Genomic DNA, 14,685 nt, shown 5'->3' with positions numbered 1-14,685 from the left:
CCGTAGCGCCTGCGCACCGGGCTCCCCGGCGCCCTGGCCGACCGAGCTGGCTCGAAGCTCGGTCGCTCGCTCAGGAGGGCGCGCGCGCTCGGGCGGCGCCTGCGCAGGCGGACTAGGAAACTGGGTTCCCCGTTAGGTCCCGGCGCCTGCGCGCTGCGGGCTCCGGGCCTCCCAGCCTGAGGGAGAGGAGCAGGGAAGATGGCGGCTGTGGTGGAAAATGTAGTGAAGCTGTGAGTGGTCGTTTCTCTCTCCCCTAGGTCGGGAGGTCTTGTAAGGGGCCTGGGGGGAGGGGGTGGTGTGGGAAGGGCCGAGGCGAAAGAGGGATGGGCCCGGGAAGGCCATGTTGTGACTCCTCCTGGGGAGGGCAACAGGAGACTCCAGAGAAGACGTCTCGCTTCTTTGGAAACTTGTGGAGGCCCTGAGGGGGGCACACGGGAGCCCCTTACGGGCAGCCTCCCGGGGCTGTGCGGGGCTGTAGGGTCAGGGCACTCCTTCAGGCTTGCGGTTTCCAGAGTGTGGCGCCCTTGTTGCGTACGACACACACAGTCCCGGGGTCGCTCCCGAGACGCCGCAGTCCAGGGGAGCGGGGCGGAGGGCGGACCCGGCACCGGCCAGTGTCCTTGCGAAGCCGGGTCACCCAGCTCTCCCCGCCGGCTGCTGCAGCCGGCCCCGAAGCACCAGGCTCGGCAGCCCGGCGCGGTCACCACCACGGGACTGTTCGGTTCTAAACAGCTCTGTGACGAGGGGGTGAGCGGTCTTGGGTATCAGGACCCAAGAGCAAAAATGTTCTCGCGGAGAATCTGTTGAAGAGCATTTACCGACGGGAAAGAACTCCGGGGAAAGGGCCTCGGCGCCGGCCAATCCCAGCCGTCACGTCGCGGCAGCTGGACGGAAGCTGCCCGGGGCGCCGCTGCCGGTCTGGGCGCAGCGAGGTCGGCTGCGTCGCGCTAGGCAATGCCCTGGTGCTGGGCCGGTCTCGAGCAAAGTTAGTTGGTGGTGGTTGGGAGAATGGAGAACGGCCTGAGAGCTACGAGTGTAAGGTGCTTTGGGACTTGATTTAACCCAGCCTCCTCCCTGGAGAGGAATCTCAATGAGTTTGTAAATGGGTTCGTGCCCCGTGGCGAATAGAGCAGGCTCCTTTTCACTGGGCTAGGTGCGGGGTGGGAAAATCGAGAGGTGTGTAGTTGACCGGTTAGGGCTTTGGGATTTTGTTTGGACGGCAAGGTAAAGGTTTCCCAACGGTTCTAAGGGACTCACAGCTTCTGTGTCTTTGTGGTGGGCTGAAGCCTCATTCTTCCCAAGAGCCTTTTACAGGGGCACGCTGCTTCTCCCCCCTGCCTGGAGCATTCTCTTTGAGAATGCTTTCCCACTTCCATTAAGCTAAGTGCCTTCTCCTCATGTGGGTTTATTTATTTATTTTTATTTTTTTTACACTTACTTTCAGCTGGATCCCGCTACCTCTTTCAGCCACCCCTCCTCCCAACATCATCATCTTTCTCTGATCTGCCCACTCCAGCTTCCCTGGCTCTCTTCTTCAGGCTGTTCCCCTCAATTTAGAAATGACGCTGTTGATCTACCACTTACATAGTTATTCTTTGTGACTCAGATGTTCTTTCTTTGTTTCCCTGCCTTTCTCTTTGTTGATGCCCCCCATTCCATGGTAAGGGGAGTTTTTACACAGGTTTCATGCTTCCCGAAAAAAGAAAGCTAATACCTTGGAAATCTTACTATACTAGGGGAATGTCAGACTTGCCTAGATTTTGAGAGTTATATGTAATGAGATTTATTTATTTATTTTTTATGTTGAAAGACTTCAGGGAAATAGGGTTGCCAACCCTTTTGTGTAGTGTTAGAAGTGAGGGATTGTCCATGTACATAGAGTATGACTTCTTATTTCTCCTTAAAGAACAGCAGAGAGTGTGAAGGTCACCAGCCACTGGTTCCTGAGTACCAGTAATCAGAAACCAACGTTCTCCTCCTCAGTTCCAGCTGCAGAGGGCTGTGGATCACAGCTGATACATTTTCCTTCAGAATGTTCCTTTAAGAAGGGGCATTCATTTTTCCAGGACCATTCTTACCCTGGGAAAAGATGCTGTTCCGTGGCTTTTCTTGATCATGGTGTGCTTAGTCCTTTGACAGCTGAGGTTATATATCCAGGTCAGGACTACTAGCTCATCTTTTCTGACTTGCATCTTGTTCTGGGACAGGAGTATTCCTATTTGTAAATTCTCTGTCCCTCCAAATGTGTCTTATTTGAAACAGTGTTTGAGGTGTCTCACTAGGGTAAAATAAGAGTAGTGGGTAGCTGTGGCTGCTCACTAGTTTTGAAACCTTCTGAGTTAGGTAACAAGATCTGGAGAATAACATTAGTTGAAATTTCTTGCAATAGGAACCTTAAGTTTCTAAGAGCTATCTCTCATTCTTTCCTGCTCTCCTCATCAGGTCCCCTGTCCCCCAACTTCTGTTTCATTCTCAGCTCTCTTACTGATGAGACAGTTCGCCCCACTTAACTCGCAAGAACTTTGATAAAACACCTCTCAGCCCCAAAACTGTTGATAAAACACCCCCCCCCCCCAAACTGTTTGCAGCCTCCTTACTCTGACTTAGCAGCTCTCGGCCCATCTGGCCTTTCGTTCCATTTGACTTCAGTGTCAGTATCAATCCCCATCAGCAGAAACAAAGGAGCTGCTGCACTCAGCCTTGTTTATCCAATTTTCCTCTGTGTGATGAGGACATGGCTGCCTCCTAAAGGCGAGCAAGTGTGAGCCTGTTCTTATTCCCTCTACTCTTCAACACACGATTTGTGCCTGCTCCAGTCATAGTCACTCCAGCCCGTGGAAACAGGCCAGGCCGTCTTGTGGTGTCACTGCCTTGTGTGTGGTGTGTGTCTTTTTAGTGGCTGGGAACACTAAGCTGTGCCTAAGTGGTCTGTTGCGGCTGCTCATTGAAAGCCTCCCTCAGATTCCAGAGCAGGGTTTATTGGCGAGGCTCAGGATACAGACATGAGCAACAGAGTCTCTGTCCAGCTTCTCATGCTAGGGGTCTCCGTCTTGTAGAATATGTTGGAACTTACCTAGTCCAACCTCCCCAGTCCATAGCAGAGGAACCTGAGATCCGCATGAATTGACTAAATGTCCACGTTTATTTGGTGAATTTTAGCCAAGCCAGGTCTTTTTACTCCCAAGTCAAATTAAGATGCCCCAGGCACCTTCATGGGTAGGGGGATATCATGGGGAAGAAATCACCTCTGCCCTCTGTTTATTTTAAGATTGATCAAATATATAAATATAAATTATTATAGTGTAGGCTACAGTGAGAAGGTGCTTGTTAAGCCCTAAAGGATGAGCACGAGATCGTTTCTACATGCGTGTTTCTTACAGCCAGGTAACTCCTGGCTCTGTGCAGTTTTCCAGCTTTTTAGAGCACTTAAAGGTTTACTCTTGATTAAGATTTCAAAGTGAGTCTTTTGATTCCAGGAAGTTTCCTTCCTATATAATTTGATGGTGTGAAAATGGAAAATGGAGAAGGGCCTAGGATGAGCCTTTAAACAAAAAGGTTTTATGTCAGTATAGTGATACTCAGTAAAGGGTAGGCTTCGAGGAAATTCAGGTATTTTCAGGTGTTTTTCATTGACTGTAAAATTAGTATGTAGAATTAATTAGTTGGCTAAGTAAGTACCTAATTAAAAGTTCAAAAGATATAAAAGAGCATGTAGAAGAAAGTCCCACAGTCCCTTGTATTTTCTTCCTGGAGGCCTACAGTTTCTTTCCTACCTCTTTGTTCCATATATGGTAGCATCCTATAACACTTCTCAACACTGTACCTTGTTTTTCTTTCTCTCATTATCTTGGAGATTGTTTAATATCAATACATGAAGAGCTTCTTTCTTTCTTTCTGGCCACATAGAATTTCATTGTAAAGATACACTGTAGTTTGCTAACCATATTTTAGGAAGTCTCCCAGACCTTGTTGAACTCTTTTCCTCTTTTCTACAAAGGACTTAACCTCTGCTTCTCATAGTCATGAGAGTTAAGAGAAATAACATCTTTTTTCCCCCCTTGATCCTCTTTGGAGAAATAGCACTTTGTGTAGCATAGAGTTTGGACTCATGAGAGGCACAGAGTGAACATTATTTTCTCTTTGTGGGTTAGACTTAAATCTGATTAGATACATGAAGAAATCCTGTGTTCCAGATGGTAATGTATTTGTAAAGTTCCTTTCTCATAATGGCTTAGTGATGGGGCTTGGTGTCCCATGAGGCAGGAATGGAGGCAGATACAACCAAAGCAGTAGTCTCCCAGTCCCTTGAGCCTTCTAGAGAAGCAGATGGCAAGGCAGAGGGATGCCCCGCCCCAAAAACATACATACACACCTGATTGTTGTCTTTACTGCAGCCTTGGGGAGCAGTACTACAAAGACGCCATGGAGCAATGCCACAATTACAATGCCCGCCTCTGTGCTGAGCGCAGCGTGCGCCTGCCTTTCTTGGACTCACAGACCGGAGTAGCCCAGAGTAACTGTTACATCTGGATGGAAAAGCGACACCGGGGTCCAGGTGAGGGTCCAGGCTCAGGAACGTAGGAAGAAGAAGCTTCCGCATTTTAGGGATGAGCCGCTGAGAGGGTTTTCCCTACTGCTTTCCACCCATGGATGAGTATGGCCTTCCCATGATTAGAAGCCCAGGGAGGAACAATCAGACAGGTTTATACCAGCATCTTGGTTTTCTACAGGACTGAGGCTATTGGGATTCTGCAGAGCTATGTGTTAGCCAAGGCCCCTGAATTTACATCTATTTTTCTTTTCCATAAACTGTCCCACGCATCCTCGCCCCCTCCCCCTGCACTGCCGATATGCCTCCCTTGCTATAGAACTCAAGTGGGCCTACTCATCTAGAAAGTATTTGATACTATTTTCTAGACTGGGTTAGGGCTTGACTTCTCTCTCTCTCCCTTCCTTCCACAGGGTTGGCCTCTGGGCAGCTGTACTCCTACCCTGCCCGGCGCTGGCGGAAAAAACGGCGAGCCCACCCTCCTGAAGACCCAAGACTTTCCTTCCCATCTATTAAACCAGGTAAAGCACACCATTTCTGAGCAGGGGCATGGCCTGTTGATGATAAAAGACCTGCTGATCTCCTGTTACATACCAGGCCTAAGGCTAGATTTGAAGTTACTAAAGTGATTAAGATGTGATTCTTTTCTTTCAAGAACTCAGTCTAATAGAAGAGACAGATAAACAGATAATTTATGATACCAAGTGAATTAGGGTGTCTTGGTTCCTGAGTAGCCAGAGACCAGAAGACAGTGGCCGCTGTGGCTGGCCCAGCACTCTGTAGACCCAGAGTGCTCTGCTTGTAGCCCTCTCTAGCCTTGATTCACCCTGACCTTGCCTGCAGACACAGACCAGACCCTGAAGAAGGAGGGGCTGATCTCCCAGGATGGCAGTAGTTTGGAGGCTCTATTGCGCACCGACCCCCTGGAGAAGCGAGGCGCCCCTGATCCCCGAGTTGATGATGACAGCCTGGGCGAGTTCCCTGTGACCAACAGTCGAGCGCGGAAGGTACAAGATTAATACTCAGGCCGAGGGAACCTTGAGGGAAAGCAGCCGCCGCCTCCTCAGAGGCCACCCAGTAATCAGAAAGGAAGCAAGCTGGGGGGTAGGAGGCAGGCCCCCGGAGTGCTGCTGTTTCATTCCCTAATTAGCTCTAGGTACAGACTGGCTTCACTGTTTCCATCCAGTCTTTCCATGCGGTCTTTCCCGCTCTTTTCCTTCTAAGTACAGACTCTTCCCTCATTCATCTTTTGTCACAAAAATGTTTTGGTGCCGGGGGTTACATAGATGAAATAGATGTGGTCCCTGTCAACAGGCACATAAAACTATACATAAAAATAATAAGAGCTAAAAATACTCCAGACACAGTACTAAAGGCTCTTCTATCATTTTCTCTAGTCTGTACAACCTTGTGAAGTAGGTACCGTGGTCCCCATTTCACATACAGAGGCTGAAACAGCAGTTAACAAAAATGTCTCATAAGGCCACACAATTAAACAGCAAAGCTCTAAGTCTAGGAAGTGAGGTGCTGGAAGGGAACCACCACTAAACGTGCTCCTGGGGCAGCAGATCAGAGGCAGGAGTGGGCATGGCTACTCAGGGCATCGGGAAAAGCTGTATAGAAACATGGCATTTGATTCAGCCACTTGGAGATGGTGGGAAAGGCCTTCCGGGCTAGGGGAACAATGTGAAGAGTGGCACGGAGGAGAAAGAGCCCAAAACATCGAAGGGAGAAGGACAGGATTATAGAGTGTTGAAGGGCAGCAGTGACGAGGCTGGAGCGGAGGGCCAGGTCACCAAGGAGGTTCTGGGTGGCTTTGCCACTGCCACCGTGGGGGAGCTTTTGGATGTACATTGTTATTGCCTATCCTAACCCTCCTGTCCACTCAGCGGATCCTGGAGCCGGATGACTTCCTGGATGATCTCGATGACGAGGACTACGAAGAAGACACTCCCAAGCGTCGGGGCAAGGGGAAATCCAAGGTGAGGGGTCGAGGTGCTGCCTGCAGCCTGGGGCGGGGTGGATTTGAGTGAGATTAGTAGCCACTTCCAGGAGGGTTCAACTCCTCAGGCCTAGACACCTTAGTAAGAGCATCTTTTTCCTCTTTTTTTTTTTTGGCAGAGCAAAGGTGTGGGCAGTGCCCGTAAGAAGCTGGACGCTTCCATCCTGGAGGACCGGGATAAACCCTACGCCTGTGACAGTGAGTGCCTCCCAAGTGGGTGGGGAGCCCTTGCCTTGGACCCAGCTCCCGCTCAGGACATGAAAGGAGGGAGGGCTGTGTCCTTGCTCAGAGCGGTAAAAGACGCCTGGACTCCTGTTCTTTTTGCCTACTGGTTCCATCTGAGACCACTGGGAGGCCCTGGCCTCTGCTACCTGATGGGTGGGACCTGCATGCTCTGGGAGAGAATTCCACTGTGACCTGGGGTGGGGGTGCTGGTGAGGGGGCACCCGCAGCAGTCAGAATCAGCCTCTTGACAGATGGCACCCAGGTCTGCTGGCCCCTGTCGCTCCATGGCCCCAGGAGTCCAACCACAAGTTTTTCAATGTCTCTTTCTCCCCTTTTCTCTGACTCCCCACTTCTGTCCCTCCACCCTGGGAGCACCATCACCGCTGGGGTCTCTCTCTCGTTTGCTCCGCTTTCATGCTGCTGCTGCTACTGTCTCAAGTATATCAAGGCCTTCTTCTCATGACTTTTCTTTCTGTCTTTCAGATAGTTTCAAACAAAAGCATACCTCGAAAGCGCCCCAGAGAGGTAGCTCTCTCAACTTTTCAGACTTCGTTTTCCTATCCCTTTTTCCCTCCTCCCTTGTTCCTCCTGCCTTTCTCATCTCCTGTGATGCTAGTTTAAAAATCTCTGGAATGGCTTGGGGACAGGAGCAGTGGCCCTTCTGATGTGCTCCACTCCTCACAGTCCTGGAAGCTGCCTTCACCGCTATCTCCCACAGACTTGCTCCTCGGGCTTCTCGGGCCCACTGCATGGGGTGGCTTCAAAAGCATTATAAGAAACCCGTTTCCAACAAATCCCTCTGCTCCCCCCTCCCCAAAACAGCCACTTAGTGGTCAGCTAATATTCCCCACTATCCTGCCACCTCCTCCACCCATCCTCTTCCCATTCCTTTCCTACTGGCTCCCTTACTCTTATTGGTATCACTGCTCAAAAGTAAAAGATGCCTTGTGGGGAATCTGCTTTCCTTGCTGGTTGGTGGGTTGGGCAGGGCACTGATTGGTTGGGAGTGTCCTTGAATTTCTCTGGGGGCCAACTACCCTTCAGACTCAGTTGAGGTGTTATCCGCAAGAGACCCAGGCCCTATCCTTTATCCACTTTGGGCAGAGATGTGCTCTGTGGTATATATGGTATAGCACAAGCCTTCCACATTTACTGAGGGGGGAGGAAAAAGTTTGGCTTATCTTTCTTACCTCTCCTTCTTCCTGCCAAATTGTAAAACCATAGAAATGCCCTTTTCTTCTGACCTGGACCTCCCCAGACTATTCCCTGGGCAAGTGTTGATGGGGCCAGGGCTCAGCCCCATAGATAGCCAATGTGGAAGAGTAGAGGTGGCCATGGGCTGGGATTTAGTAGGGAGGGAGGAGAGCCAAGGAAGCTGGAGAGCCCCAGGGCCTCCTGGCCCTGGGGAGGTGGCCATTACTAAAAGCCTGTCCCAGAAAAGAGATGGTTGGGGTGGGGGTGGCTGCCTCCACCTCAGGTGGAGCCCCACAACCTAGAGGGGTGGGGATGTGGCACTCTGAGATCCTTAGACCTTTCTCTACAACCTTCTCCCCACTCAGTTTGTGGAAAGCGTTACAAGAACCGACCAGGCCTCAGTTATCACTATGCCCACTCCCACTTGGCTGAAGAGGAGGGCGAAGACAAGGAAGACTCCCAGCCACCCACTCCGGTTTCCCAGAGGTCTGAGGAGCAGAAATGTAAGCTGAGGTGTCAGAGTTGGGGCAAGCAGGAGTCGGCTTGGTTATGAAAAACCCTCTTGTCCAGGATGTTGAGTGGCCCCAAGGCCTCTTGGGTATCATCAAAGTTCATTTTCTCTCCCTATAGCCAAGAAGGGTCCCGATGGATTGGCACTGCCCAACAATTACTGCGACTTCTGCCTGGGGGACTCAAAGATCAACAAGAAGACAGGACAACCCGAGGAGCTAGTGTCGTGTTCTGACTGTGGTCGCTCAGGTACTTCCAACCCAGGGGCAAGGGCTGCCACAGTCAACCAGGTCACCTTGCTTCTCCCCGATCTCTGGCTGCCTGTTTCACCTGCCCCCTCCCCCCACAGGGCATCCGTCTTGCCTGCAGTTCACCCCCGTGATGATGGCAGCAGTGAAGACCTACCGCTGGCAGTGCATCGAGTGCAAGTGCTGCAACATCTGTGGCACCTCTGAGAATGACGTGCGTGTCCCTGCCCCTCCCAGCATGCTCCTCAGCTTTCACTGTTTTTTCCACAATTCCCTCTAAAGTGACCTTTCTTTTAAAAGAGAGCAAGACCCCCTCATGCATGTCCCTCCCCAGCACCCTAGGTGGAACTTCATTTGGAAGGTGTTTGTTGAACAGCTGCTTGGTGTCAGACACTGTGCTGGGCACTAAGGACCCCAAGACAAGACAAGCAAGGAAATGAGTGGGATTTTTATGCTGTGGCGTGAAGGAATGAAACCAGTAGTGTGACAGAGAGTAACCAGCTGATTTGGATAGTCAGAGATGGCTTCTCCGAGGAGATGATGTTGGTGTTGAGGTTTGGGTGATACAGAGGAGCTATCCAAGAAGATTTGGAGGTGGAGCATTCTCAGTAAAGGAACAGCAAGTGCAAAGACCTAAGGTGGACAAGCCAGGTGTATTGAGGCCAGTGTGACTGGGTGGAGCCTTCCTGCATTGGGAGAGCAGGGTAGAAGATGCTATTGGAAGGCAAGACCACCAGGTCTGGGTTTAATCAGGGCAGTGATGTGGCGTGTCTTATATTTTGAAAAGATAACTTGCTGCTCAGTGGAGAACAGATTGTAGAGGACACTCTGGGGACCATGAGATCAGTTAGGCGGCTGGTCGCGTGGAGATGGACAGCAGTGGTTTCTGTCCAGAGACACCCACGTTTGGTTTTCCTTGCCGCCTGGAAGTAGCAGCACTGTCTACGGAAACCCTCCTTCCTACCAATCAGCCTATTAGTCATTTAATTCCCCCTGCCTCTTCCATCTTGCCCTCTCTAGGACCAGCTGCTGTTCTGTGATGACTGCGATCGTGGCTACCACATGTACTGTCTTACTCCGTCCATGTCTGAGCCTCCTGAAGGTAGGTTGTCTGGGTCGCTTACTCAGAACCATTAGTAGCAACTTGGACCATCACCTGTACAATAAATGAGTTCTCTTATCAGTGATTTATCCTTCCAAATTAGGGAGTTGGCACTTTGCCTTCACTCATTTTAGAATGCTTTCCTAGGACTTCAACTTCAAGGGTCTAATGCTTGCACATTATCATCAGATAAATTTGTAAACACAGAAGGAATATCAGCAGCCCAAGAGAAAGCAGATACTGAGCAGAGAACAGTTACTGGAAGTAGTGATTTGTTTTCCTTCTTCAGTCCAGGAAATTAACTTGATAGCTTGTCTGAAGTGATGGTTTGATTGTCAGCTCTTTGAACTTGACAAATTTGAGTGTTCATTTCCACCCAGTCTGGAAAGGAGTTGAACCTGAAGCCCGAATAGTTTGCTTAATAACGCTCCACGGTTACGGAAACTTGAAGAAACCATTTGTGGCACCAAAAAGTGGCTACCCCTCTACAAGTCCCCTTCCAGGCAAATTTCTGTACTTTACCCCTCCTTTACACAAATTTGGGAGCTTAGGAGGGTATGAATGCACCAGTAGCAGTGCACGGAGTGTTACTGTGCGCGGAGGATGTGGGCCAGCACCCCAGGCGAGAGAACGGGGCTCACTGTGTGGTGCTAGTAGCTAACTGGCAATACAGGTCAGACTGCTGCCACCGCCCCGCGCCCCCGAGGAGCGGGCCGCTAGCAAAGGCACAGTCCGCTGGCAGCTGTAGGGGAGCACGCAGCTCGTTTGGTGCTGGTTTAGAAATCTACTTTGGGGAGAACTAGTGAGTTCTGTGTTTCATTTTTTTAACCATAAAAACAATCAATTTACAGATAAAGTTCTACATTAACTGTAGAAGGGCTTTCCTTTTGAACTACTGGCAGATACTGAAGTAGTAGAAGCAGCGGGATGGGAGGGAGACCCCCTAGAAGCCGTCAGATGGCATAGGTTAGAGGTTGGCAAACTACCCCTCACAGCCAAATCCAGCTGCAGCTAGTTTATGTAACTCTCCAGCTAGGAATGATTTTCACGTTAAACGTTTTTTTTTTGTTTGTTTGTTTTGGGTTTTTTTGCTTTCTCCTTTTTTTGTAATTTTTAAAAAAGATTTTATTTATTCATTTATAGAGAGGGGAAGAGAAGGAAAGGGAGAGAAACATCAGTGTGTGGTTGCCTCTTGTGTGCCCCGTACCGGGGACCTGGCCCGCAGCCCAGGCACATGCCCTGACTGGGAATCGTACTGGCGACCCTTTGGTTCACAGGCTGGCACTCAATCCACTGAGCTAAACCAGCCAGGGCTCTTAATTTTTTTTAATCCTCACCAGAGGACATGCTTATTGATTTCAGAGAGAAGGAAAAGGAGTCAGAGAGAATCATCTGTGTAAGAGAGAAATAATGATCAGTTGCCTATAGCATGTGCCCCAACTGGGGACTGAAACCACAATCTAGACTTTGCCCTGACCAGTAATCAAACCTGCGACCTGGCATATGGGACGACCCTCCACCCAACTGAGCCATACCAGCCAGGGCGATTTTTGCATTTTTAAAGGGAATGTAAAAAAAAATAATAACCAACACTATATGAGGTGCACATAGCCTAAAATATTTAACACTCTGTCTGGCTATTTGCAGAAAAGCTTGTCAGCCCTTTCCTGCGGGTTGACCTGTGGAGTGGAAAGGACCTTCATATTTTTCAGAGCCACTTATATTTCTGAACAGCTGATAAAAGCTGTGGATTCTTTCCCAGAATAATGTTTAAATACATACATGTACAATTATGGTTGTAATTTCAAGACATTACGGGCTAATTCAGTTTCTCAAAACAAAAAAGTAGGAGAACGTTCCCTGGCTGGTGTAGCTCAGTGGATTGAGTGCCAGCCTACAAACCAAAGGGTCACTGGTTCAATTCCCAGTCAGGGGACATGCCTGGGTTGTGGGCCAGGTCCCCAGGGAGGGGTACATGAGAGGCAACCGCACACTGATGTTTCTCTCCCTCCCTTCCCCTCTTCAAAAAGAAATAAATAAAATCTTAAAAAAAAAAATTGTAACTGCCCAGGCTCTCCTCCTACACATTCTGGTTTAATAGGGCCAAAAGGGTCTGGGACTCTATTCTCCATGTGAAATAGTCCTCCAGGTGATTATTTCATCTCCATTAAGAATTATTCTTCATGATATTTGAAGACGTAGAAGTTTCTCCCAGCTCAGGATTACTGTGAAACTGCTACTGCAGAATGCATCCTATCCTCCCTATAGCCGATCCTGTTACTAGAGGTGATGTGTGGGGATTGGAAGGACAGCAGATTAGGGTTGTGTGGGACCCATCCTAACCCCATTACACTTCTCTGCAGGAAGTTGGAGCTGCCACTTATGTCTGGACCTGCTGAAGGAGAAAGCCTCCATCTACCAGAACCAGAACTCCTCTTGATGTGGCCACTCCCCCTGTCCCCTCCCCCCCATACCTCTAGGGCTGTTTTCTCCTCTCTCGTTTTTCATGCCCACCTTTTCCTTCCTCCTCTCTTTCACAAGTCCAGAGAACTGGGGGTGGTCATGCCAACCTGCCTCTGTCAACAGCAAACTGAGGTGGCAGCTCTGACTGCCTCTGGCCCCAGCCCCTCAGGGAGAACGGAGCAGCATACTGCCCCAAGGCGCACCTGGGGGCCCAGCTTCTCACGGCTCTCCTTGAAGTGCATTCACTCTGTCTGCCTTGGGCCCCGGCCCTGGTGATCACAGGGTTCAAACAGTGTCCACTGAGAACGAGTGGGGCAACAGCTCACTTCTCTCTGAGCTTCGCCTCCACTCTGGTCCCCACGGTTTTTCATTCCCCCAGAGGCAAGCCAGGCCAAGCTCTACCAGAAGTAGCTGGGAGCGAGCAACTGAGCAAACTGAGGATGTGCTTGCAAGGAGCTTTCCGTGCCCTTCCTGCTGCTTAGCCTCACCACCTCCTTCCCCCAGGGTGGTTCTCTGTGGCCCTCTGTCCCTGCTACCCAGGATCCTTTGCCTGAGCCAGGATGCTCTTGGTCACCCTCTGGGCTCTGCCCTGCCCCACCCCGGAGGGAGTAGCAGCTTCACCCTGATTCGTGTGCGCACCTGGCTCGCTCTCATAGGCGGTCTCTAGTGACTGCAGCATTCCTCGCCCTTGGGATTTCACATCTTCTGCCTCCCTTCCTTATTCCCTTTGGTTTTGTGGGGAGAGGGAAAGCATCTGGGGGCCAGGCCAGCCGCTTGGGGGGTTACAGGGAGATGTTGGACAATGTGCCTGTTTTTTAACTCGATGAAAAAGCCTACCTCCAAAATCCCCTTTTTGTTCTTCCTAGACCTGGGTATTCAGCTCCTGCCCTTAACTGAATTGGGAGCCTCTGCCTCCTGCTCTCTGTATCCTGGCTCCGGGTTCATGGGGAGACCACATAGATACCCCTTTCTTCCCTTGCACGCTCATTAGCAGCTGGTAAGGTCTTCATACCCTGATTCCTCAGTTTTCTGCCTGGTGACACTTTAAGTAGTGGGAGGGACACGCCATGCCAGGACACCCTGGAGTGGCTTCCCATTGGCCTTGGGCAGGCCCTGATTCACTGTCGCTTTGGAGTTGTGTCTTTTTTTCTTTCTTTATTTCCTGTGTTCTAAACATTAGTACAAATAAACGTTTTTACACAGAGCCATTTGCTGGATGATTGCTATTCCGACTCCCTTTCCTGGTTATGAAGTCCACTTCATTCTAAAACTTCCTTACAGTGGTTTTTAAATGTTTTAAAATACAGCTTTCTCTCCCAAATTAAAATTCTGTCTGATCCCCAATCAGTAAAGCAGGTTATAACAGTTCCTTGATATAAAGAACAATGAAGTTGTTTTAATACAAAATTTAAAATCTACTCATCCTTTTTATTTCTGTATTTTGGTTGCTTTGTAGGAAATTCAGCTAAACATACGTAATAGTTGACCTTGGAATTTGAGATACATAAAATGGGCCCAGACGCTTATTAACATCAATATTAAAGAGAATGACACAGGAAAACTAATGACACCACAATGGGAGACATGGAAGTTTTTTGTATGAGTAACGAGCATGGGGAGCAGGGGCACCTCAACTGTGCTTGCCTGGTGTCTTTGTTTTCAGCGCAGTGTGTGTGAACTTGGCGCACAGTGCAAGCCTGCAGCCTGCCTTTGGGCGTGGCTATGTGCATAAAAATGAGTTCTCTCCCTGCAGCCAACATTTGACAGCTTCCATAGTGGATCTTAATGTATCCCACATGAGTATGTGTTTTGAAGTTATTAAAAATTTTTAAATATTTTTAATCAATCAGGTATGAACCCTCAAAGTATCTTTAGGCTTTTCTGAAACATGCTTGAAAGCTACTGTTGTGTAGTGGAAGGCAGCGTCCTGGGCCACCGCGTTCAGTAAGCAACATGGGAGTTGGGAACTGGCTCTGGGTTGGGAATTGTCTTAGGGAAAGAACACAGCCTCCATCTTCATGCTTTCACATGGAAGTAGGACAGGAGTAGAGGGAGTAAAGCAATGATCCTTTGTGGTTGAGTAGTCTAAGGGCCAGAAAAGATGTAAAAATGAGAATACTATAGCAGGCATAAATGGGAGGAAATTTGCAAAGGGTTTGCAGGCGGTGGGACTTAGGATGGAACACAGAAGGCCGATGGGGGCAGGACTCAGGTGGGGAGGGAAGCCTGAGAAAGGCAGAGAGGTGGGGACTCAGATCCTCCATCCGGTCTTCCAGTCAGAACCGTAAGAGGAAGAAGGAGGCGAGGCAAGAAAGCAAGTGAAATTGGGAGCGGGGAGCCGTGGACCCCAGGTAAGATGTTTGCATGAGACTGCATAGAACAGATAGAACTG

General features: G+C 49.6%; 1 protein-coding gene across 2 annotated transcripts; it reads left to right on the top strand.

Moving 5' to 3' along the window:
* Nucleotides 1–78: 78 nt before the first annotated feature.
* On the top strand, nucleotides 79–13,497 carry DPF2 (double PHD fingers 2). Of its 2 annotated transcripts, XM_024574192.3 has the most exons (12): nucleotides 79–230; nucleotides 4,395–4,555; nucleotides 4,963–5,070; nucleotides 5,393–5,556; nucleotides 6,439–6,531; nucleotides 6,671–6,749; nucleotides 7,260–7,301; nucleotides 8,336–8,473; nucleotides 8,601–8,729; nucleotides 8,830–8,942; nucleotides 9,749–9,830; nucleotides 12,194–13,497. In XM_024574192.3, exons 1-12 carry the CDS (start codon nucleotides 199–201, stop codon nucleotides 12,268–12,270), a joined length of 1,218 nt encoding a protein of 405 aa, XP_024429960.1. In that variant the 5' UTR covers nucleotides 79–198; the 3' UTR covers nucleotides 12,271–13,497. The 2 variants fall into 2 exon arrangements, with proteins under 2 accessions (XP_024429960.1, XP_024429961.1); XM_024574193.3 differs by lacking the exon at nucleotides 7,260–7,301.
* The last annotated feature ends 1,188 nt before the right edge of the window (nucleotides 13,498–14,685 follow it).

The sequence above is a fragment of the Desmodus rotundus genome, chromosome 5, assembly GCF_022682495.2.
Source record: "Desmodus rotundus isolate HL8 chromosome 5, HLdesRot8A.1, whole genome shotgun sequence".
NCBI lineage: Eukaryota > Metazoa > Chordata > Mammalia > Chiroptera > Phyllostomidae > Desmodus > Desmodus rotundus.
The sequence above is the reverse complement of the archived record's forward strand: the minus strand, read 5'-3'. Positions and strand labels throughout refer to the sequence as shown.

Coding starts and splice junctions, on each gene's coding strand:
- DPF2 (XM_024574192.3), top strand. CDS start 199: ATGGCGGCTGTGGTGGAAAATGTAGTGAAGCT. Junction 4,556..4,962: donor AAAGCGACACCGGGGTCCAG/GTGAGGGTCCAG, acceptor TTCCTTCCACAG/GGTTGGCCTCTGGGCAGCTG. Junction 6,750..7,259: donor TAAACCCTACGCCTGTGACA/GTGAGTGCCTCC, acceptor TCTGTCTTTCAG/ATAGTTTCAAACAAAAGCAT.